This window comes from Ixodes scapularis, unplaced genomic scaffold (assembly GCF_016920785.2).
Source record: "Ixodes scapularis isolate PalLabHiFi unplaced genomic scaffold, ASM1692078v2 PGA_scaffold10__122_contigs__length_95168666, whole genome shotgun sequence".
Classification (NCBI taxonomy): Eukaryota; Metazoa; Arthropoda; class Arachnida; order Ixodida; family Ixodidae; genus Ixodes; species Ixodes scapularis.
The window spans coordinates 31,545,880-31,572,008 of NW_024609836.1; the positions used below are offsets into that span (position 1 = coordinate 31,545,880).

General features: G+C 47.4%; 1 protein-coding gene across 2 annotated transcripts in view; it reads right to left on the reverse strand.

Moving 5' to 3' along the window:
* LOC8029488 (homeobox protein Meis1) overlaps window positions 1–26,129 on the reverse strand; it is a 356,592-nt gene that overhangs the window by 86,562 nt on the left and 243,901 nt on the right. For both annotated transcript variants that reach the window (XM_042287647.1, XM_042287649.1), the window contains exon 10: window positions 997–1,136. In XM_042287647.1, the coding sequence (XP_042143581.1) occupies window positions 997–1,136 (140 nt within the window). The remainder of the gene's footprint in view (window positions 1–996; window positions 1,137–26,129) is intronic.

Here is a 26,129-nt window from a genome sequence, read left to right on the forward strand (position 1 = left end):
AAGTACACCGCCCAAAACGTTTCTGCAGAGGGTGCAGGAGGTGCAGCGAGAATGGAACGAAGCTAGTGTATCGCAACAACGTGTTCATCGACAAGTCATTCTAAACCAAAACCATGATGATAGATTTGTTCTTTCTAAACTTCATAAAATAACAATGGCGGTCGCCATTTCTTGGGCATATGCACGCGATTGGATCCAAGTCCTTGACGAGCGGAGTCGAGTCGACGCCGAACCATAACGCAACCCTAGTGCCATTAAATGGTCAGAGTGCGCGTCCAAATACTGGCGAGCTCGGCTAATGGGTGACGCAGCTACCATACTCGTTGTCTCCTTAAAAAGATATTTTGCGCATTATACACAGTATAATACGCCGCACGAAGAAGTCCTAACAAGATATGGTTGTCGGAAGATGAAGCGATGCTTTTGGCGTTTGAAACGTGTACGTCTTGATAAGATAACACATATCTGATCTAAAATGCACCCTACATATATCCTAATTCTTCACATACAATGGGAAAATAATAATGCTCCATAAGAAGCCGAGATTGTTTTTTCTCTTCTGCAACGGTTTTTGATGTGAAAACGAGTATACGGAGGGCAAGTTCGTCTGCCTCTTTCGCAGATGTTGTGGTGACGTCAGAACAACGAGCTCTGATTGGCTATGACCGAAGGATAGTGGGAAGACCTCGTCGAGCTCTGATTGGCTCTGATCTAAGTATAGCAGGTAGATCTTAAGGACTTTGAGGTCTCGGATAAGGATCAATCAGAGCTCGGTGTTATGACGTCACCCCAACCCCTCCAAAAGGAGCAGACGAACTTGCGTCCGCACAGGTGGCGCGCGCATTTTCAAAAGGACCCCGCTCCGTGGCCAACTAGTTCCCAGAATGCAATGCAGGGATTTTTGCAAGTGGTCAATTTTCGGTCGCGTTCCTCCCCATGTAGGAAGGCGCCTAGGGAATGAGGGAGGCGTATCGGCGGCAGTGTGGTCCGGCTCACCGTGAGGTGTTGGAAGAGCCAGGCTCGCATGATGTTGGTCGCCACCTTGGGAAAGATGCCGCGTTTCTTCTGGCGCTTCTTGCCCCTGTCTTCGTCCTCGTCCTCGCCCGTGCCGTCGCCTGAGCCGACGCTCGCGTCGCCTGAGGAGGAAAGCAAACGACGCGCAGAAATCAATCAGCGCTCCTAAAGTAACAAGAAACTCTCGTTCAACAGATCATGACCACCCTCCCAGAAGAGGAATCGTAGACACCCCAGAACTTTCTTAACAAGCGCCGGACCAGGCGTCTAGAAATAAAGGTTATTCTCTCCCTCCTAAAGGAAACAAAAAATGTTTTTCCTTTGCGAGAAGGGGATTTTCGCTTCGCCGCACAGCACGTGGAAAGCAAACCGATCTGCATCACTCAGAACATAAATATTCACTAGTCGACCCCTTCTTTCATCAAAAAAGAAAAAAAAATAATAAACACATTTTGTTTCCAAGAGTTTGGATAAGATACGTACAGTAGTACAAAACATGCTTTACCCGATAATAAAATAAATATTAAAGCAGAATATCTGCGTCCTAAGTAACTGGCCCCGAGATACATTTTGATTAGGGAGCGATTCGGACAAAAATGCTACTATTTCGGCACGTTGACCCCGCTACAGAAGTATGTTTCCGAATCACTTCAAAATCAAATCGCGTCTCGTAACATAAATAATACCACGGTAATTTTTTTTGTGATATCTTTTGTGCATGAGAGAGGGGAGAAAAAAAAAGGGGGGGGGGGAGGTGGAAGAAGGCTACCTTGTGATGTTCTTCCCCAATCCAGGCAGCTCAAAATTATTATCTTTTAAGAGTTCGGTGTACCTTGAAGATCAGCAAGGCGTGCACAGACCCCTCAACCTTATTTGCTACTGAACGTACCATCGGGTTAGAATGAAATGCGAAGAGTGACGGAACTTGGAGCCCACTACCAGCGCAGCTTCCAAGCTTGGGTTGTGCCTGGCGAGGTTCAAACGCATCGGAGTGGGACGTACAACCTCGCAGCGCTCTGCTCCGATGTGTTTGAACCTCGCCGAGCCCAGCCCAAGCTTGGAAGCTGCACCGGCAGTGGGCTCCTCGAAGTTTCGTCACTGTTCGCGCATTTGATTTGAACACGATGGTGCGTACAGTATCATCATAAAATTAAGGGTCGGTGCGAACGCCGTTACACTTGGGCCCCAAGCCATCTCAAGGTCAACTAAATTTAACCAGCTGTTTTGCAACTCTGTCTAAATTTCGACAACGCAGAACCCAAAGCGCGAGGACGAAGAAGCAATTCAAGCGTAGCGTTCGTTCCCACCTATTATTCCCATGTGTTTATTCTAATATGCACATGTGCAATACGTCCTCGATACAGCCTATACAAGTGTGCCTAAATTAAAAAAAAAAAGCCGAATTAGAGCGCAGCTCTTAAGGAGGAGGAGGGAAGGGTACTGAAGGTCACGTGTTCTCGGGGGGGGGGGGGGGTCACGTGACCTCACAATTACGCCGACGGCGACGCCAAAACGACAACCCATTTAATTGCTAAAAATTAATTCCCTACCAAAAAAACGCAGAAAAAAATCTTGACCCGCGCGTGTGTGAGGGACCCAATTTTACCCTACAGAGGGCGCCGGTGCGTTAGCTCGTCGTTTGCGGTTGCAACGCACTCCGTCACAGTCAAGCGAAAACGCGTGAACGAGCTTTTGTCGTTACGGCTGAGTCGACATGCTACCCAATCTCGTCAAGATGCACAGCTTCCTCGCCTGAACGGACGCCGAAGAAAGACACACGACCGACCCTCCACAAACAAACAGTTTGCGCACCATGATAAAGGGACCATGCACCAGCAGAGAGCCTAGATTTAAGAGAGGGAACAGAGGGAGCCACGGGGAACGTGTGCAGTATAATGGCGGATGCCTCCGGTATTGCAAACGCGGCCCGCAAACCACGTGACATCCAGCACTACATGGAAGCACTGTGCACTCTAGACACTTTATGCACCGCGCGCCCCATACGCGGTGGCGGCGGTGGACTGAGAGAAGGGTGTCTGTGGTCCAAAGTGCGAGCACACTGTCCGCGATCCTGAGAAAACAAAAGCGAGGCCGTTCTCTACCAAGTGCCGCCGTCCACCATGTAGAGGCGCTGCCGACCCTGGCGTCGTTTTTATGGCCGGCCAATCAGACCCGCTATCTGGACACAGCACAAACATGCCTCGCGTGTATGTGTGTGAGTGTGTCTCAAGCAGTTGGCCCTCCCAGGCCAACCGGTCTGCCGTGTGTTGCTCTTCTGCGGTCCAAGACATTTTGGAGTTCCTCCTCCTCCTCCTCCTCCTCCTCCTCCTGCGTGCCTGCGGGGAGTCTGTATGCACCCCCGTCGGTTCTTGCCTTTCTGTTGCTTCTGTCGCTGACGGAGTAGTTTTATGACCTTTCCCCAAGCGAAGTCGACGAGTCGGCTGGTTTGTCGGGCACCCTGTCGCTATGTGTCTGTTGTAGTATACCCCGGTGTGTCGGGAGTTTGATTTGTGGCACGCCGGTGGTTTCGGACACCCGACTGACCGATGGATGATGTATCCGATAGCTGGCAGGTGATGGAAACTCTAGTTGGGACGATCGAGAGTGTACATATAAGCTCGATGGGGTCAACGCCACCTGCTGGTTACCTTGAAACGATTACTTGATGACAATATGATGATTACACTCCATAAGGACTACAGAAACACGACTTTCTTAAATTCTCGTGATGTTTAAGCAATACGTTCGTAATTCACGGGCCCTGGATTGAAACTAACGATCCTAAATAATCGTGTTCCAATTATTATTATTATTATCATTATTTCAAATAAGTGCATGGTGCCCGACTGCCGTGTGATAATGTCCCCGTAAAGGTGTCGATTGAAGCCGCGAATAGAAAATTGAACACGAAACGCGTAAATCATGCAACGTCAGAAGCATTAAAAAAGCTTATGTACACAAAAAGAACATTCAAGTTAGCCGCTACACCCACTAAACTCCTAGCATACTCTAGCCTTGTTAGACCAACACTGGAATATGCAAATATCGTATCGTTTCCTCATACGAAGAATGATATAGCTAAGCTTGAAAACATACCACGCCAAAGCAGTAAGATTTATTTTTAATAAATACAGGCGCACCGACTCACCAACTGAACTTCTTTAAAAAGTCTGGTCTCCTTACACTACTTAACAGGGCTAAGCGACTTAGGCTTAGGTTCTTGTACTTTCTGCTACATGATGATTTCAAAATTGACAAAATCCGAAACCTCTCTTTTTCAAATACTAAACAGACCAGGCACAAACATAGTAAAATCTTGACTGAAGATTGCTTTAAAAATGGCTGCTTCCACTACTATTTTTTTTTCCTTTAGCTACTAGAGAATGAAGTCAACTAGACCATGTCATTACTAACAGCACCTCCATCACATCGTTTCTACACCGGTTGGATGTCTTAGTTTTATTGCACAGTGAGGTGTAATTATGAACAACTTGATTTGCATATTTTTTTTTTATTTTCACGTGTGTTTGAATAGTGGTTGTATAATTTGGCTTCAAAAACTGTACGTTAACAATCGTGAATTATTCTTAAAGGTATTGCTACTCTTCTTTATATCCCAGTGTTTATTGCACAAATTCCTTGCATTTTTATGTTGTAGATGCGATGAAATGTGAACGAGTGTGCACTTATTTTTGTGTGTTGCTTCCTTCTAAAATCCCTAAGGTACTGGCAGTATTTTAAAATAAAAAAATAAACGAAACAATATATAAACAAACGAGAAAAAAAAAGAGCTGGAGCGTCCCAAGTTTGAATCTCAATGAAATTGCGAGCCAAAATAAAGAGAAATCAAAATAAAACAAAATAGACGAGTGAAAATCTCGTTGTGTCCCAACAGCGAGAGAAAGCAGGAGTCTTGGGAAGTTTGTCGGGAGCTTCCAGGGCGAACATAATCACCGGTCCGCTGGACACATAACTCAGGACCGGGTGAAGGCAACGAGAAAGAGCAGAAGAGAAAGCGAAGAGAAAGAGATCTCGCGTGTGTTTGTGTCAGGAAGGCGTATAAAGAAAACGCGGAAGAAAAGAAGGCCCGCTTCGCTCAACGAAATTCGGAGGTTCCTTATTTATGAGGAGGGGGGGGGGGGGGGGGGGGGATTCTCGCCGGCGGAGAGATTGACGGCGCCCGGCACGTTCTATGGAGGTTCCCCACGCTTCGCTCGCTCGCTGACTCTTCCGACGAAATACAAAACCCCGTGGAGAAGGAGCCATGGAATAAGGGGAGGGGGGGGGGGGGGGGGGGGGTGGGGGGTCAGAGGCAGACGGAACGGCCACCGCCCTTCCTTCTGGCGGTAGGGTGGCCAGAGCAGTGGCACCGCCAAAGATCGTGGCCAGATGCGAAGCAAGAGACGAGAAATGGGCAGCGCCATATCTTGGGAAGTGGAAAACGTTGTGTCGGGCACGAAACGACAGATCTCCAAGAAGGATGTATACATTTCTCTCCGTGACAGTGACCTTTTTTTTTCTTTTTTTCATTCACGAATCTTTAAATTGTTTAAGCTGTTGACGTGAATGAGGGAAGCGGCGCGCACCGATGTGATGCCAAGCTGCACTGCCAACAAAAACTTTTGTTTTTATTGCGGTGTTTTGGTACTGAGATATTGTTATACCACAGTCTTTTTCTTCTTCTTAACTCGGTGATCAATTTTGAGGACCATTCCAGCGTGTCTGTGACTTTCAACCGTTAGGGCTTCTAGAAAAATTTGCGCTTGGCACGCTATGAAATTGGTTGTCCCTGTGCCACTAAACTTTGCAATCATCATCATCATCACCCTCACCACAGTCACTGAAGGCTTAAGAAACGCCGAGTGAGGCCTATTACGTTTAAGCTCCTCACTTCGTGGTTGGTCCTCCGTCGCAATATCATTGGCTGCGGAGCTAAAATGAGATGCTCGGCATCCTCCGCACCCTTCGTTACTTAGACTGTGGACGACTGTACATAGCATCATAGCCTCCTTTGTTCTAAAAAGCCCGTCAATTTCATGACGGAGCCATCGAGCGCGCAGCCACCAGAAAAAAGCGAGGAGCAGAGCCGATGGGTTACCCAGATGGTAGCGCAGAGCCACCTCTGGGCTAACCCTTTAGCCAGCGTCAACAATACACGCGGTGGCCTCTCCGTGAAACAACTAAACGCAACGGAGAAAAAAAGAAAGGAGGCTACCGGAGCAGGGAGAAACAGGAGAGTGGCGAAATAAAGGAGGATCGACGCGTAATCTTATCGTTTCATGAAAAAAAAAGGGGGGGGGGGGTGTTTGTGTTTTTGGATGTTACCGCTGGGGCATTATCTGGCGCTGCCAGAGAGAGCCCCTGCGCGTGCCCTCTTCTCTGATCTCTTTTCCCCTTTGCAGCGGCCACGTTGTTTTGTGAGTTGACAGGCTTTCCAGAATAAAGGGGGCTATGAGGCAGTGTTCTTCCGTGGATGTCGATAATTGGCTATTCGTGCTCTCCATGTACAAGCGGACGCCTAAGCATTTCTTATGGCGAAAAACGCGTCGAAAAGAACAGCAATGTCTGTCAAACGAGAGTATAGAAGACAAACGTACAGCGGAGACACAAATTGCGATTGCCGAATCCAGCAGCTGTATAAGTACAAACCATCGGAGAGATAAGAAAAAAAAAAAAAAAAACGTACCAGGAGAACGACGCAAACGCACGCTATCGGACGACGCCGAAACAAGGAGAGTAAATAAATAAACCAAATAAATAAAAACAAAAAGCGCGTGCGGTCAATTTATGCTGCACATGCAGTCAACCGACATAGTCAGCCCGCACAGTCGTATAATGGGACCGTGCTCCGCGGTGCATTTATTCCGTTTTCTTTTTCGTCGGTCCAACTATTTCCCTTTCCATTTCGACGCAGCGTTGAGGACGCATCCACGCACGTCTGTCTTTCTCTCTCTCTCTCTCTCTCATTTGGCGGCCGTCAAGACCACATTTTGTGTGTGCGACGTCTTTCTGCTTGTTCGTGTGTTGTTATCGCGGTGCACGGTACACTGCTCGTCCAGTCTCTACCGGCCTTGTTTCTTTTCTTTTTGTTCCTTCCTTCTTACAATCGCGTTTTCCGTCCTCCCAGTTCGTTTTTTTCTTTTTTTTTTAACTCTCTTGGTTTCTTTTTATAATGCGCTAAATTCACATGGCGCACGCAGAATCCTCCTCGAAGGTCGCTTCCCATTGGCTCATTCCTGGCGACCAATTGCTACCGCTCTCTCTCATTCCTAAGACGCTTGTCGTTGTTGTTGTTGTTGCTTTTTACGGCGGTGGCCTGGTGGGTTTGGTCCTATAGGACAGCGTCGCGCGGTGTACATACGCCTATAGGCGTATGTACACCGCGCGACGCTGTTAATGCAAACACGACATTGGTGCTTTTTATTATTATTATTTTTTTTTGTTGGGGGGGGGGGCATTTTACTTGCGGAGGGTATTGACGGACACCAATATTTACCAATTAGGTTAATACCCCAACTGAGCATTTTTCAGCATCATAGCAATCTCGACGATAGACCTTCTTTACTAAAAAAGTAAATAAAATAATGGCGATGGTTTGTTTGCGCTAACAGTATCGTGATGTGTACACTGCGAGCGTGCACGGAACGACTATCTTCAAAATGAAATTCTAAAAAAAGAAAAAAAAAAAAAACGCAAGGAACGTGCACTGAAGGCGGGCGCGGAAGAAGAGTAGAATGGATGTGAGTTCCGCTTTGTTTTGTGCACTTTAAGAAACCCGGAGCGTTTACTTTTCCGCAAAGCACTCGGGGCGAGCCAATCGCCGCAATCTACCGAGAAACCACGGCGAATGGCGACGTTGAAAACATGCCTATACCCAAACAAGAAATAAAAAAGAAAGAAAGAACAGTCCTTGTAGTGGCACTGAGCATGACGAGTGCTTTGCGGCGAAGTATAAGCGCTCCGTGGTTTCTTTGGCTGCACGTTTTTTTTGGCATGCACGTTCGGTCCCTGCGTGTTTCATGTTTGCCATGTGCTTGTAAAGTCGCAGTCACACTCTACTCGTACATCATATACAATAGCACATGACGACTGGATTATCTGCGCACATGCCTCGAGCCATGTTCGAAGCGTGTGTTTGGCCTCCCTACACATCTGCAGACAGTTTCGCGCACCAGCAATGTAACAGGGGAAACACGCACCAGGAGGAAACACCCCTCGGACAGTATTCGACTGCTGACTGGCCTCTGTACGATGCATTAGCTGTGCGACCCCGCGGCTTAAGGTGTAAATATACGTGGAACGCAGCTCTGTGTCACCACACGAAGGAGTAGGAATGCGAACACATAATTAAAAGAAAAAAGAAAAGAAGTCAGCGAGTTTACAGTCTTTCAGAACATGGATACAGCCATAGCTTCCTTTATACTGACAAAGCCTGGCACACCGCCACGACAAGCGGCTGCCGAAATGGAAAAGGTGGAGCGGAAGACAACGGATGAGAGGAGATGCACCTGACTGGCGCCCCGCTGCGGCGAGACGCCGAAACACACTTCTCCCGAGCGAACAAGTGTGTTTCGGGTCCTCGCCGCTGCAAAAGCTGTGCGCTGACGTCCAGGTTCCCCGAGAAATGGCTCTTGGATGCTCTGTGCTACCAGATCCTCGCGCTCCAAAACTGCGACCGGGAACTCTATGGCTCCGTCGTCGAACTGCCAGGTTTTGTGGGTATAGAGGAGGCTATGGTACAGCCAATCACGGCGAAAAACATGACCTATTACTATTGCGTGGTCACAAAAAAAAAAAGAAAAAAGAAAAAGAAAAAAAAACCTGCAACCTAAAAAAATAAATAAGGAGTCTGTGACTTGCTCTGCCTGAAGAATGTAGATTGGTAGTCAGTCACGGCGGACGAGCGAAGAATCCTGACCTTCGTCGTTAGCTGGGATTCCTCTGTCCTGATTGGCTCTGTCCGTGTTCTGCAGAAAAGTAAGCTCCCAGATTTTTTCCCTTTCAGTTTAGGCGTTTTACCGCGACAACCCCATAGTCAAAGCGTCTGGCGGCCGAAACCCGAACCTGTGAAATTAATGATTTAGAAATCAAATTATCTGGACTAGCACGAGGCTAGATATTACGAGCGTGAAATTCTTCGTTGACTTTTGTTTATAATTACTGGCTGCTAATCCCCCCCCCCCCCTTCCCACATACGCACACCAGATAGCTTTTGTTGTTCTAATTACTTTAAGCCTATGTTGAGCGCAAGTTCGCCTGCTTCTTTCTCAAGGGTTGGATTGACGATTTGCTCTCTGATGGAGGTATAGTGGCTAGACCTCAATGCTAACTGTCTTAGCGTCTACCCACTACCCTTCCAATTCAGCCAATCAGAGCTCGGCGTTCTGACGTCATCACAACACCTCCTGAAGAGGCAGGCGAACTCGCGCTCCCCATAGCAACCGAGTAATGAAATTTGGTGGCACACGTAGCGTTTCCTCTATAGTGCGGAATCCTATATCAACTCTGAGAAATAACACGGTCCCATTTATGGAACTGGAACTAAAAGTACGAACTCGGTATAAGTTGGCAACAAGGTGCAGGACATCGCGCGATTATATAGTGGTGAAGCAGGAGCGCGGTCATCCGGCGAGAAGCGTCCAAATGTTTAAACAACATTAAAAACACACATATAATAGTAACACTGAACGCGGGCGTATTTATTAGTGCTTCACGAACACAACCGCACCCCGGGCGAGCCTTGGAGTGTGCGGAGGCATAAAACGGAGCGTAAACCAACATTTTTACAAGTTACAAAGCACCTTTCGAAGAGGCGTAAATTTACACCCCATAAGGCAGCGCAGCGCTCCTCCGAACGCCGAACAGGAAGAAATAATAAAACGGAGGGGCCTTCCGCTTCGCGCCCTTCTCTCTCTCCTCTTATTTGCCGATCGTTTGTAGTTTTTACAGCCTGTACACGCGGTGGTGGAGGAGCCCAACGGGATCATTATGGGGCCATAACCCTAACGCCCCCTCCCCCAACCCCTTTCCCTTCTTCCCTGCCTCTCACAACAACAACAACAGGAGAGAACAAAAAAGTTATAAAGACGGGAATGGGAAGAGTATGCCTGAGGACTCGGTCGATTCCTTCCACGGAACAACATTAACCACTGTAAGGCAAAACCGAAAAGAAATTAAAAAAAAGGCGAGCAGTCGTCTTTTTTTATTCTTTTTTCTTGCACATCCCCATGCACACCCTGTCTATAGCCCATTTTACCTTAAGATGGAGCATAGAGGGCGCCACGCGCTATCGAGGCCATTTCGATGGTCACGCGACCCTCGAGAAGGCTTATCAGCGCAGCCAATCCTGAGCCGTGAACGTGTCACGTGGTTGCGCACGTGACACTCATCCGGCTTGCGATTGGCTGCGATGGCTGGTGGGGTCTCTCGAGGTCCATCGCATGGTGAGGCAGGCTATGGGCGGCTGGCACACCTCTCCCAGATCGCCTTTACGACGCGAGTAGCCCCGTCTTTCCAGTGGGCCAAGGAAGCGGTCGTTGTTGGCTGGCAGCGCAGCAGGAACGGGCCGAGCCGAGACGAGCCGAGCCAAGCCAAGCCGGCGAGAAGCGCTGCTTGGGATGAGGGCAGTCTTCTATACCGCCACTTAACGACCTCGTAAAGAAAACGAGCCCCATTATGTGCGTAGGTATAGAGAGCGCGTACGACGTCTTGTATACGTATGCCTGTCCTCTTCTGGGGCAGTTGGTCTGTGGGCCCGGAAAACGTCCCCCTTTCGGAGGATTTGGTCAGGGCTTTAGGCTTAGACCTGAGGTCCCTCGATCCTCCTATACATGTTTTACATACTTACCACAACCCTCGTTTATGTTTTTTTCCTTCTTTTTGTTTTCTTACGAGCGATCACACATGACAAAACACATTTTTCGGTACAAAGTTGCGTCTTTTAGTTCATTTTTCACGCAGTCATAGTTCATTTTGCACGCTGTACACAGTCATTCGCTTCGTAAAACCTGCACCGTCCGTCACGCAGTCGGCCTTTCAAAGAATGTCGGCACTTATAAGATGAACAAACTGTTTCTAAGGAGTTTGAGGGGACCTGTTGCGTGAAGTGTGCCCAAACGTACCTAGAGTCACTCTATGTGGCAGCGTAGCTGCCAGAGTAGCTTGGAGAACATAATAGCGCTTCACGACAGGGACGAAGGGTAGGAACAAGACAACACAATGCGCTATTATGTTCTCCAAGTTTCAGTACCAACTCGCCCAAGAATCCGCATTAGCCAGAGTAGCGCCACGCATTTCCCTGTGCCGCCTCTCATCGTGATTGGTCAAACGCGGTACCATAGAAACGAGCTGAGCTGGCTCGGTTTCCTTAGCAAACGAGTGAATACTCATCACGTGACTTCAAAAGAGCCGTGATGTCACCGGTAAGATGGCAGCGCCCAAAGCTGGTGGATGCGAGTTTGTTCGGTGCGCGGTAGTCGTAATGTGCCGCTGCTTGCCGACGATTTTGGACTTCTTCGTGCTCTCTGACGCAGGTATAACGTGAAGATCTCAAAGAATGTGACTTTATGCCTTTTCTGTGCAAGATCGCTCTGGATATTAGCACCTGTGCGACAGCATCAGTCATATCGCCGTAGCGGTGCTCGGATTCCTGGATGTGTTCGAGGATCGATAAGACATTTTGCATGCAATTTTTGTATACTCCTAGCCTTGTTTGAACGTTGGAATGTCTGAGAATCAATGCAAATTGTATGCGTCGCATGTTGGACCTTGGGGAAGTTGTTTCAGCCCCAGGTAACCGCGTAATCTCAAACTTCGAGCGAGGAAGCTCCTGCGACCTTTACGTTTTGTACGAATCAACGATCTTACGATATAGCTTTTAGGATAACATTTTCGCATTTTTTAGCCTCCTTTGAATGTTGGAATTTCTGAGAATCGAAACGAAAAGTATACGTCGTGTGTAGGGCCTAGGGGAAGTTGTTTCAGCCCTGGGTCACCGAATAATCACAGCAACTTTAAGTGAGGAAGCGCCTGCGACCTTTAATCTTTTGTACTAATCGACGATTTTACAAATCGACAGTTCTGAAGACTCTGATAAACGTCCCTTCGTTGCAATAGCTTGCATTTGATCGCAGTGTTTTTAGGTTTTTTTTTTTTTCAAGTGACAAGCTGGCATTTGCTCCAATGACGTATATGAAATGACCTGCTCTATAAGAATGCATCCACACATACTATTAAATTTATATGCTCACAGGTGTGTTCGTCTTTGTAATTAACAAGTTACAGACAAATATGTTTTACGAGTGTATATTTATTTTCTGCAGCTGGGCCCGTTTTGCACTCATTAATGTCCTTGTGCTATGATGCTATAATCATGTGTGTATGGTTCTGAATATCCTCTTTGCAATGCCTACAAAAGCCAAAATGACGTCAACCGACCCCAGCTCAGGCATTTGACACGAAAACTGCGTCACTCGGATGTATTCGCTCGTCAACAATCAATTCGTCGATGAATATTTGAATTCGCGTTTGTGGCCAATGAGTGCACATGAGTGCACTTGCGAATGACAAGTTCTATGGTGTGCTTAAAAAGCATGGTGGAAGGTTGGGGTCACCGCACCGGTGTCCTAGCATGTCACGACCGCGTGATTCCACTGCTCTTGTTTGAATTGAGGATTAAAGCTAAGGAAGAAGAAGTTAAAGAATCATTTCATGGCCCCTTTAGCACGGGTATGTGTGCTACACCAGATAAAAATATTGACATTTTGCATGCCGGTAAACTTCCGGACGACCACTTGGCCTGTCGGCAAGAACATCTCATATCCGGCGTCCGTCTCTTTTGATGACGTTAACAATCCTCTGTAGACCACCGTGCTGTCCTTCTTGGTTTAACCCTCTCGACTGTTCATCGCCCCAAAATGAGGGTGATACCGTCGTCGACGTCGCTCCTCGCCAGTCGGTGAGATAATCTCATCTTGAATGAATGATTGGGTCTTGAAGTATGGTGCTAAGCACACATTCTCTTATTATGGGGCAGTCGAGCAGCAGTCATGTCCCAAGGTAATCGTCCTGTCATGGCCGGCATAATCGGATTTTGTTCCATAGGAGCGAAGTCCGAAAGTACAAGAACGGCACGTTCGTCCCACGAAGCGGCCGCCATTCCGGCGGCGCGGAAAACTACTCGCCTTGTCCGTGCACGCTGCAAATCGTCTCATTTCACAGAAGAATCAGGCACCGCTCCTCCAGAGGCCCGTGCCGTACCCCCCTGCAAAGCGTCTTTTAGGACTTTTACCACTTTTCAATTAACGAATGGAGATATCAACTAGATAAAGGTTGCCACCCGGTGTCGCTAGCAGTACGGTTACCATAGAAACCTCCCAGGCCCAAAATGGAGATCACTATAGGCGCTCCTGACGCCGTGCATCTAGATAATTTTGCGTCGTGTCGCTACTCTGGCAGCTACGCTGCCATATAGAGTGGCTCTAAACGTACCATACGGTTCACGAGCACGGACGTTGCATCAACGTCGTCTTGTACTTTGAAAGCGCTCTCGTGAAATAGCGAAAGGTGTGTGCGGCAGTTTGTTGAATCTAAATGTGAAATCAACCCAAGTACACGCGAGCGGTTCACTGGAGGGCACACCATGTCCTTCAGAACGAAAAAGCAAAACAAAACCGTTTGGCCACCGTTGAAGTGGAATTAATTTTTCAAATTGTCCCCTTTTCAAATTTTGAAATGACGCATAAATTATGCGAAGCACCCATTAGTTGGTCATTTACTATGTGAGCACGCTGTGGACACAAGCGCAATTCGTCAGGCATTCGGAACGCACTCGGGTCGAAAGCGGGTTGCATACGAGTGCTGCGTCCGAGTGCTCGACGCAAACTCGGAACCAATTACGGTCGGCTTCACGCCGAAACCGACGAAACCAACTGATGGCGGCTGAGCATAATCTATGCGTCATTACACAATTTCGGAACGGGTCTCGGGACACTCTGCAGCAGACACCGTCAAAGGCGTGCTCCTTCCTTGTACGACGGTCCCGCCAGAATGGTCGTACAAAAACCGTCTGCTCATACGTGTTCAAAGCGTACAGATGTATGAAGCACATCGAAGATGCTTGAGACATTGTCCGCCGATGATTCTGTCATATGAGCACCGTGTCTTTTGTATAAAGTACGAACGGTGCGACGGCGGTTTTACGGGTATGACAAGAACCAAGTCACACCATGTTTCCGTCATCGCTGCTGTACAGCTCAGAAACATAATAATTACAAATACAAATAAACGTAAAAAAAAAAAAAAAATAACAGACGTCACATTTCGAACGAGTTCTCACAGCACCAGAAATTAACGGCGCTAAAGTCCCAAACTATACGGTCTGCGGATCCCATTATAAGGCCGCGGCAAGGACGCATTTATTGGTCAGGCTTGGGGGAACCAATGGGATCGGGGGATGAAGGGCTACTGTAACGTCACGGACAGATGTAGCGTCACAGAAACAGATGTGACCTCACGGACGAAGATAGTTGTTATTCCACCAAAAAAACAACATTTTCTTAAAAAATAATAATAATAATAATAATAACGTACGTCTTCTTTAGAATATAAAAAAAAAAATGTCGCCCCTGTTTTGCGAGGTTTTTATTTCTTTGTAGCCTAGTATATTTTGTATAGTCGATGGCAACCTAAGAACAATCTTTTAGCTCCACCCACAAGCGCATTGCGCCCATCTGAAGTGCCTCCGCCGTCGAGAAAGTAGTTCGCTAGCAACGTTGCTTTTTCTTCCTCCAGGAAACGTGTCTTAAACTACTACAATATTTATTTAATTCATTCAGGACATTTAAATAAGTCGGAATACGTTTTTGTCAACGAAATAGCTGTTTAGTAAAGAAAGAAAGAAATTCATGTCCAATGTACCGTCTTCCCAATTCATTTTCTGTCCAAGATACTGTCTGACATACCGTCTAACATACCTCTCAGCAGTGCTAAGCCTCGCGCCCGCTTCGAAATTTTCGTTGGCGATAGCGACGCTGGATTCTCACCTTGTCGCGCAAAAACTGCTGCAAACGCAAGCCGATACCATCAAGATTTCGTGGCGTAACCTCGGGCACGTAAAACACGGTGCAAAAAGCAGAATAATTGTCACGAGAAACTATAGCATCGCGTTGCTAAGGCCAGCAGCCATGTTGAGCTTTTTTTCTTCAAAAGGATCGCGATTGGTCCACGGAATCGTGACGTCATGAAAACGATTGGCTGGCGTTTCTCGGCGTAGGATTACATTTTCCTCTGAGAGGCATTTCCGGTTTTTTCTTAGCTTGCAACCGACTATAGCAACGATTCTGGAGGAAGGGGGGACAGGTTGCTCATATATTCCGCGCACGAAAGTCATAATTAGGAGGTACGGAAAAAACACGTTTTTTCGCAAAAAAAAAAAAAAATCTGTTGGGTAACTATGACAGTTTGCGAGAATGAAATGATAAATAATCCTACAGCCCAATGAAAAAAAAAAAAAAAAAAAAGATGAGGTATTATTATGAATGACCTACTTGTCACGGGCGAAACAAAGCGGTCGAGAGTGCAGCAGCTGTACATGTGTGTACGACATATTTACTGCAGTTAGGGGTGCAGTGAATACATTCACGAGAAATTCACGAGGAAAATCTATATTCACGCACAAATTAAGAAAACGACGAGTGCCTTAGACATGCCGATGAAACTGAAGGCATAAATACACGGTTAGCAAGTGCCGTGTATTTGGTGAATATTTGGGGTGAAAAACACGCTATTTACACAAATTACCATAAATTTACACGATGAGTAACGGATAATACGTTCAGATATCATGCGAGGTTGTAAAAAACGTGTTTTGGTTCGGTCATACACGCATAACCGTGTAGCCGACCTCGATAACACGCATCGCCTCCGGCGACGACCGCGGCATTGCCGGCTATCGAAGCACCGGAATGCTTGGGGACACACTTAGAAAGGACCGTCGAGACAAATGCCGCGGAAAGAAACATGTCTCGGAAACAGATAAGCACCAAAAGCAATTACGCCATGTCGCAGGACGTTGGCGAAACCCGCGCGTACCGTGGCTCGCCGCCATTTTCTGGTCGATGGCAATGCGGCTTCCCTCATGTCGCCCATGTTTGCATTTAGTTTAGGGCTCTTGATAATAGTTTCTTACACACCACAAATAAAGTCATGGGTCCAATTATTCGTTCAAAACAGTTAAAATGGATATAAAAAGCGTGTCTTCGATGGGAACACGTGACATTGCAGTTGGTTTCGTTTTTGCTTCAACCTTCAACTGCTTCAACTGCAAGCGATCTGGCCGATCTGGCCATGACGCAAGCAACGCAAGCGCAACGTCGATGTACGGAGGAAGGAAGAGCCGGTTGGCTTTCGTTCTTTTTGTTTGACCGGAGAAATTTCTGGCAGCCGCTATAGTTTTGGTTTAACGGGACGCGAGAAGCTTCGCATAGAGCTTCGCAGTTTGCGAGCACATAGTGAAGACGTGACCGGAGAAGTGCCCCTGTGATGTTCCCGGAAGACGGAAAGTACCATTCGTCGTGTGTGCTTTGAAAGCGAGGGGAGTCACAGGGTCCACGAGTGCGCAACCACAAGCCAAGGTTCACGACAGCGCTGCGTTCTTCGGCGATCTCGTTCTGTTTGGGGCAACACGGCGATGCGAGAAAGGGCCGAAACGTTCGTGGTGTGTGGTGCGGTGCTTGTAGGTAGAAACCCGCACTAACGCGGAGCTCATATTGGTTGTTGTGGGGTTGCGTTTGACGGGTTTAGCCCCGTCGTCGTCAGCTGATCCGGTCCAGCTGGTCGGGGAGGACGCAGCGAGCGTTCTTAAAAGTAAATCTTCCTTCGTTCCGTTTCAAAATGTGGAAGATTCCCGACGCATACCGTGAGTAAAATGCTGCGGACGTTTTCAACAAAATTACGTCGTTTTAATTGAACAAGGGACTTCGGATAGTTTCCCTAAATCTGCCGTTTCTATGCTTCGTGTCGTTAGACTGCATTTGCACAGCGACGTGTTCGCACAGCGACGCGCACCGCTCGAGTAGATGATTCGGTCCCGCAAACGACCGGTTATACAGAATTTCAGGGAAACTTAAGTCACCACCGATGTTTTCCTGTAAATCTCGTGTGACTCGTGTGAGTTTGTTGCGCTCATCATGCGGTGTGAATAAACTAGGGCAAGATTTTCTACCTGCCCACAGATGCATGAACTGAGACCAATTTTTTACGTAGAGAACATAGTGGTTTTTCTTTACATTGGGAAGAGGCCCGAATTTGTCTCTTTTCCCTCTGGCACTGCCCCAAGTTTCAAGTTGCAGTTTCAGTAGACATACCTACTAACAGGTACAAACTGCTCTAAAGCAGGTAAAAGACTGGGAAGTCAGGACGGTGCGGACACCGTGTTTTGCGCTTCTCGCAAGGTGACTGATGCTTTTGCGAGGTATGCGGAATATGCAAACGATTTTGTTATGCCCTTCGTTTGCGTCTCCAGAAAAAAGAATAAGATTATTTACAAATTTTGGCGCAATCACAAGCCAAGATTTACGATAACAGTGCGTTCGCTTCGGTGGTCCGTGTAGTGGTATTATACGCTGCTTTCTGCAACACCGCGTCATGACGAAGAGCTGGAACGGTCACGGTCTGTGCTGGGCTAGCGGTTGAGAGAAACCCGCATCGCCCGCATCGGCACCGAGTGCACTTGGGCTGTTGATGCTCGAGCCTTTCATACGCGGCTTGTCGCCAGCTGATCCTGCTGCTCGACGGTGAGGAAGCGGCGAGTGTGACCTCTGAAGTAAATGTAAATCCTCGTTCAACCAGTTATCCAGTGTCAAAGTGTGGAAGATGTCCAACGTGTACTGAGGGCGGGAACTACGAGCGTTTTGCCTTGCTTTTATAACCGAAACCAGAGCAGCGAGATAATTGCCTTGCGTACTCCAAAATGACGCAAGCAATAAGTTTCAACAGGTCGATTACGTCACCGCGGATGTAGGCGAGACTGTGCACTGTTTAAACGCTTGCAGTATCCACGAGTGCTACCAGAAAAACGACGTCAACAGAGAAGGAGCTCGCGATTTTAGCATAATGCAGTGCCACGGGCTCGTGAATTTTCAATGTGGCTATATAGAAATATTAAAAAAAAAAAAAAAAAAACGCATCAGCGCCACATTAATGATCACGAATAACACCGGTCACAAACTCCCAAGCCTCACCGCTTCGCTCGACACCAACACGACATACGACAACAATCTGCATCAAAACGCCCCAAAAGTGAAGGCGTCTGCTCCCGTACGCGTACTGCGCGTACTACAACTAGCGGAAGTGAAGTGTTGGGCGGATGTCCTTCACAATAATATATATAAAAAGTGCCTTGCGCAAGTATAATTTCCATTGCTTATTGAATACGTACTGATAAAATCCCAATCATTTGTTTTTCTATCTGATTCAAGCGAGTCGGACTGCTCATAACACTGGTCGAGCATGAAAATAACAAAAATTTGAACTTTTTCATGGCTGGTTTAAGATTTATTGTTAGTACATCGTTGTTTTTCGCAAAGGACTAATTTTACAGATTTTGCCTCCATACTTTTTAAATGCAAACGGTTCTTACATACGGCTGTCCATTGTGCCGTGTTTTGTGTCTTCTATAAATCGGTAACGATCAGCGACCAAAGAGCTCACCCGTACATGTCAAGCATATATACGCCGCGGGGAGAGTCCGTTGTTAGTAGGAAGTGTCAGGCGTAGTGTCGGTGTTGTGTTTGTGTATGTGTCGCTGCCGTCGCTGCTGTGTTCTGCGTGGTGCTCGTGTTGTCTGTGATGTATGAGAGTAGCAGTCTACTCGTGATAGTTCCCAGCGTATTAACCCGTATTTACCGACTCCTGCTTTTTTTTTCATTGGTTGCTAGAAATCGCACTAGGTGGCGCAAGTTACCGCCCGATTACAAGAGTTTGCTTGAGCTATTTATCCATGTAAGTTCAATATTCGTTTTTTGTTTGTTTTTGTTTTTGTCTAGCTGTTTTGTCGTAGCTGCCGACGCCACCGACCGCCGAAGATGCACGTAGGTACCTTTGCACGTAGCTACGTCCGCCGCTCGGAGACTGTTTACTGTGCATAAAAGACATCGAACGAGAACGAACGCGTCCTGTATGCTTTCAGTTCGGCTGAAAGGCGCGGCTGGCTGGGCTCGTCCCTCGCCTGTTCTCGGCTGCTGGCCGCCATGTTTCATAAGGAACACGTTGAACCGTGCTTCTTGGAAGGCAAACACGGTGTAGCGTGTTAACTTTACACAGCACCTCATGTGTAGACGAAAAACACAGATGGCTCCGTGTAAAACGAACACGTTTCGACGTGTCCGCTATGGGACAACGGTTTACACGTCTGGGCGTGTTATTTTTGCTAACAGTGTAATGGTCGCACGAATTTTTATAGAGGGGTAAAGGTGAACGTATCTCTAATATTTTTACTCTTCTAAACATGTATGCACAATAAAAAAATACAAATTTATCGGAGCAGTATTGGCCTCGAAGATAATGCTAGCCTTTTTCCCTTTTAACATCTACACCAGACAGTAGCAATTGGATATATGCGTCAATAAACTAAAAAGATAAGGCAGATGGCTCGACGAATGAATTGAAATTACGCCAGGTGAACCAGAATTAATGCAGTGTCTATATAAAAAAAAAAAAAAAAAAAAAAAAAAAAAGCTACGATCCGCCAGGTCTAATCATGAGCCACTTAGACATTGCGTGGTATTCCGCTTCGATGAACGTATCGGTGCCCGCGTCTCGGATCACTGCTGTGAATGGGTGGACAGTGGTTCGGATCGAGCCATGAGTGACTCAGCATTTTTACATTGCAAAGAAAGCCACGGCGTATTGGCTCCTTGCAGTGTCGAAGCTATAAAAATGACGCAGCGTTTTTGGATTCGGAGCATTATTCGTCCAAACCTAATCAATGCTAAGCGCGTCATAGTTTAGCGTGGAACGTGATTGGACCTGGCGTCCCGTGGCTTTGGCCTTTAGTCCATCCTATAGGATGAGACGAAGTATAGTAAGCTTTTTACGGTGTATGCCCCGGAGGTAATTAAACCCGGAAAATAATACACAAGTTAATAGTATCATTCCTTGAGCCCCCGACGATTCTGGAACCGGTGATATGGACAGTATTCGGCGGAGCAAACGTCACCTAGTATAATAAAAGACCTAGAACGGACTTTACCTAAACGTCATCACACTCGAATGTCGCCAGCCCAGCGATTGGGCTCGAGTCCGACGCCGCGCGGTCCTTCGACGCGTTGAGTGGACACGAGGCCCAGCCGAATGCTGACGCCATCACTCGCGTCCAATCGGCGTCCGCGCTCGCTCCCACTATGATGACGTCATACATTCTAGCGCGCGGGCTTTAGATTCTGTTGGGGCTTATGCTAACGCTGCGATCCGAGTGACAAATAATTTCAGTACTTGCGAAGGTAATCAAATTACTCTCGTTATTACTCTCGTAATAAAAGTAATCAAACGATTACAAAATCACTCCAAAAAGTAACTGACTACAAGTAATTTGATTACTCGTAATAAGCATCGTACAAGTCTGGTTTCACTTGGGTTTCTTAAACTGCCACTGACAAAAGTACCAGTAAACTTGTGTACACTGCAAAAACAAAAAACGAAACAATAAAACCTATTCGATTTCAATGAGTATAGCGTGTTCTTTGAGGACGCACAGAAAGGGGAGGCAAAGGCATCGTGCTGCGGCGCTCGATTTCTTTTCCTCGGCGGCAGTTTCCTTCAATATCCCCGAGGACGGCGGAGGGGGCCGCACACCACCCAGTCCTGTATGCATCGTCAGCAAATACCCGATTCCGGGTCCTCTTCCTTGGCTTCGTCGTAAAGGGAGACACTTCCATCGGTATCCATTTCTCCTCTTCGGACGGCCCTCTTTATCGTCTGCTCCCTCGATCCGAGTGGCGCCACACAGCGATTGAAACAGTAACCCAATCGTGCGTGAAGAAGAAAGAAGGAAAATCCTGCATTTTTTGTTTCTGTTTCTTTCAGCTCAGTTGCTATAAACCCCAGCTTGCCATCGTCGGAGAGCCCTCAACGTGCATTGCGGCATCAAAATAAAACCCTAATAGCAGTAGAGCTCAATCCTTTTTGTTCTATTATTTTTTTCGTTCCTTTTTTCGGTAGGGAAGGGCGTATACCGTCAACGCCAGACGACGCTTTCTTTCTTCGGTGGGGCACAGGTCGGCGTTTTTATAACGGACGTTGGTCTGCCGCCTCCCACGATGCTGCGGAACAAAGCCTCGCTTTGCGTAACCCAAGTCGGGACGCGCTGCGTAACGCATCACAACAGCCGCCTTGTTCGTGGCGGTTCCTCTAAAGGTGAGACAGTGTTTATACATCCAGGTTCCAAACCGGAACTGCTATAGCCATATATCCGAGTCAGACAATGAGAAACAACCCTAGAAAGATAGAAAAAAAAAAGAGACGAAAAAAAGCCCCATCCGCCCTAGACAACCCTCTACCGCTATACGTATCTGCAGCCAGCTATAGTTGTTCAGAACAGGCATACACACAGAGAGCAAAAAAAAGAGCCGCGGCTCGCGAGCTCCCTCCCGGAGTTCCACGCGAGATTGATTGACAGCCCCACGTGACCACTGTCAGAGCCAATCAAATTAGCGCATCCCCGAGAACGCGCTGGGGAAGGAAGGAAACGCGGAGGGGATGGCAGGAGGGGATGGCGCGAACGCCTCGAACGTTGCTCTCTTGTCTCTCCGTCCCTTCCCTCCTCTTCTTTTCCCCTTTCCCCCATCCTTCGAAATCATGATAATGGCCGTGGTTGTTGCATGCTTATAGAGGGAGAGACGGCGACGGCAACGCAAGCGGTCCTTCTCTGTATGGTTAGATAGAAACAGAGCGCGGGAAAGGAGCTGCTGCAGTAGCGTTCGGATCTCGTGGCGCAAAAATGAACGGAAAGACAAACGCAAAAGGCGACGGAAAAGAGGCGAACAAAGAAAACTTTTAGCACGGGGAGGAACAAAAGGGCAGGCAGAAGTTTTGACGTGGCAGGAAAAGAAGAGGATGTGGGGAGAGTGGGAAAAAGGGGATTGTGGGGGAAGTTATGGACACGTTCGCAGGGCGTGCGGGGCATTTCACGATAATAACCGTGCTCTTATGCAATATTAGCGAGGTTTTTTTTCTTTTCTTTGTGCCTGCGGACTTGGGGAAACGCGCGAACGGTGTGTCAGAGTGGCATTCTAGACGCCAGCTCGCACATAATCCAATCTGGGAAAGGGGAGTAGGAGGAGCGAAAACCCATTTTCGGGAAAGCTGGTGTCGCCGCCTGGTGTGCGCGCTACGTGACCGCCCCGACTCTGGCTTTTTTGCAGTGTTCTTCGTGAAGGTATGGGCGTTTGCAAACAGTCACGCATGACGAGCAAGTTTGGCCACTGTGAGCGGGAAACGCTTTGTTGCGACAGCTGTCTGTCAAGGGTTGGGCACGCTTTAGCAAGTTTTTTTTTTTTTTTTGTAGGCTAGGTGGCGCAAGCTACCACCCGTTGTAGAGGGTATGGCCGTTAACATCCTTCTTGACTAACGTGGAGGATCTATACAAGCTAAAGGCAAGTGGGTGGCGCCCACATGCATACTTGCGAACGTCATTTGCTTTCGTCTCGAGCCATGTAGTTCACATATCCAGCTTGTGGGACGAAATAAAAGCGAGACATTAAGACCTGGAACAATTAAAGAACTACAGATGGGGCAAAACAGGAGTGGGTAACGGTCGCGAGTAAAACTTGAGCACCTTACAGTGCTTATCATTCAATGCCAAGCATAGTAAAAAAAAAGTGTGGATTAAAATTTATATTAAAGATCGTATTTATTTGGTTTAAATCGAATACGCTTGATTTAAATCACTGTGGCTAGAAAATAGTGACTTATCAGTGCATGAATTTGTTTTGTATTTAACATGGCAGATTGCTTGATCAATGCGTCCAATCACTGATGATGATGCGGAAGAAAGAATTACCGTGAATTAAATACAGTTTACGAAAACAGCTTGATCTTAAAAGTTATCTACAAAGCTTTATGTTCGTTTTCTTTCGCATTCTCATTTGCTCGCAACAAGACATTCCTTTCTAGTTTTGGTTCCCTCTTTCACGTTTTGAATTGCTTAGGCGTTGCGTAACTGCTGACGAACAAAATGAGAAAAAAAAAGCTGAGCGCCCCGATCCGCCCGGAAAAGCAGCGCTTTTTGCTCGCTTTCGGCATCATAAAAATCTTTCTTGCTTCATTATTCTCTTATTTCAGTACTAAACAGATGCACATAGAAAACATTACACGATAGACAAACGCTAAATAAAATACTATTTTCGAAATCATATTTGCGGGTAAACTATTAATTTAATTCGTTCTAGGGAAACTGGTCAGATTTAAATACGCTTTATTGAACTCGGGATTCTGAGGTTCTCAGCTGCTCGGTGAACCCCCAACGCGTTAGGGCCCAATGATTGCAGTTCCTACATCGCACAATCTACTAAAATATTGAGCTTGTGAAGTAGCCGGTCCCCGAATGCGGGAACCAATTCGTCACTTCATCAAATAATCATCGAATCGGGAGTAGTGTAGCTCGAGATTCTGCGCAGCCATTTCCTGTCCCTGGGCCGACGGTGCCGCGGAAGAGGGCAACTTCGATCGCCCGCGACCCGAAGAACACGCGCCGAGACTCGACAAAACAAAAAGAAAGTAAGACAGGCCGCGTTTTAAAAATCGATCGAAGTCGAGTGCTCATTGGTCGCTTTGGGTCACGTGACAAGGACCGCGCCGAGCTCGTTCATTGGTTCTGCCCGTTCGGCGCCCGCGACGACGACGACGACGACGAATGCGTCGAACAAAAAAAAGAGAGGAGAATGAGAGGGAAAGCGAAGAAAAGGGAGGCGAGACAAGGCGAGAGTAAATTCTACCGAAAGATCTCGGTTTCCTTACCGCCGATTTGCAAATCATGTCGTCGACGTTGTTGAAAACGCGACACGGCTTCGCCTGCTGTCGTTGGACCCTGTTTGACTCGCTTGACGTAATTTGACAGCGGCTCATCCCTCCTTTTAGCTCGGAGTTTTGCTTGTGTCGTGGTAGACGGCCGGACTAAAAATGGTTAGTTAACTAGCTAACTAAGGATAACGGTAGGAGGAAGCCGAAAATAAGTTATATATTTTTTTTCTTTCTTCTTTTCAGGACTTTTTATCACTGATAAAAGTCGCTAGACCACTTGAAAACTTATTCCCATGTCGCGAAGCGATGAACACTGACTTGAACAACATCATGTTATCTTGTATGAGTGGCGGGAAAGAGGAGATGCGTCAAATTATCTTTTTTTTCCGTCACTGACGGATCGAGCGACTTGCACGAGGAAGCGTCGAAGGCCTTCCTCGAAAAGAAGAAATCCGTTGGCGTCGGTCGCTTCGCTAGAAGCCCGATTTCTCGGTTGGTTACATCGGCACTTGCTCATTTGTCATGCAGTTTAAATCGTCACTGCTAACCAACTGACGAATGAAGCGCGCGGTTGCTGAAATGTTGACATAACGATGTCCCGCGTGGGAAACGAAATCTGTGGAAAAATCCGCCCCAAACCAAATGTTCGGAGACTTGGCCTCAGTCAGGTATAGGAATAGACCGATCCCACCAGTCAGTTTGACCACGCCACCGCTGCCGCAATGCATCGAGGGAACTTTAGTCTTTCTGCACGTGCGACAACCTCGCTGGAGCTCTGCGCGTGCGCAGCACAAGACAGCACGAGTCCTATCTAGCATTAGGCAGTTTTGGTAGATCGTTTTCGCCGTCCCGCAAGGCCCTCCGCAACCCGCTACTATAGCGGAAACTCCACAGTCAAGGCTATCGGCGCGCAGGCGCAGTAGCATCTTCTTCGTTGCGGAACGCTTAGCGGGGGGGGGGGGGGGGGGGGGGGGGGGGCAACGCGCTCTACGAAAACTCCCTATTGCCGTTTGACTCCGGTAAACTAAAGATATGGCGGCGCCACGCATGCGCCGAACGGTTGGTGCGATCGGTCTATTGTCATGAGCCTGCCGAAGTTCAAGTATATGACCAAGTGCAATTTTTTTTTCTAGCTTCTATTATTGAGACATGTTCGAAAAAAGTTAGACTGAAGTTAGACTACTCTGAGCATGCGCGAAAATTGAAAATGTTCTGACGCCAGCTCGCGGCGCAAGGGAGGAGTAATATTTGTTGGGTACATTGTTTACTGTCTCGCAAATAATGAACTAAATAAAGCGTATGAAGTATTTTGCATTGCTGTCAAAATTGTGCAAACATTGGTAACCATGTTATAAAATATACAAGAAACACCTTTTCATATTACGTATTCTTCATTTGGAACCTTGCTTATTATAGAAGAGGGACAACGCCGTGAAAAAAGTCGAACGTCGTCAAACTTCCTAAGTTCGCCGAATTCGTCGAACCTTAGGTTTTTGGGAAGTTTTGTCAAACCTCAGTTTTGACGGTTCAGATCGCGACGTCCCAGATGACGTTGCCAAGCGCGAGCATGCGAAAGTCAGTTAGAAAGAAGAAGATAAAAAGAAGATGGTTTACGAAGTCGTCGCACGAACTGGCAGTTTAAAATGCGGGGAAAAGAAGCAAAAAAAAAAAAAAGAATAGGTTCCGAGATGTAGCATTGCATAACCGGAAAACAGGCCAAGTCGTCCACATTTTCCCGGGTACTGCTGCGTGTGCGTTTTCAGTTGCGGCGAGAGAAGGCGTCGTTATGCGTGGCGTGGAATGGAGCGGAGCCTTTTCGACGCAACTCCACTCCATAACCGGAAGCATAAATAATAAAGGAAGGGGGGGGGGGGGGGGCACAAAGGCCGCTCGTCCTGCATACTGAAACGGGGCAACGAAAGAAAACAGCCCGCCTTCCCCCTCGTTGCCGTGGATTTCCAATCGGCGGGGGCTTCCTCCGAGCACTCATCTTTCTTCGGCCTTCTTTTGTTTTTATCTCCGCGGATCTTCGACATCTGAGGTTCGTGAAATAAATGCGAGGTGAGCCGGCAACCCGCAAAGCGTCTCTCCTCCCCGTC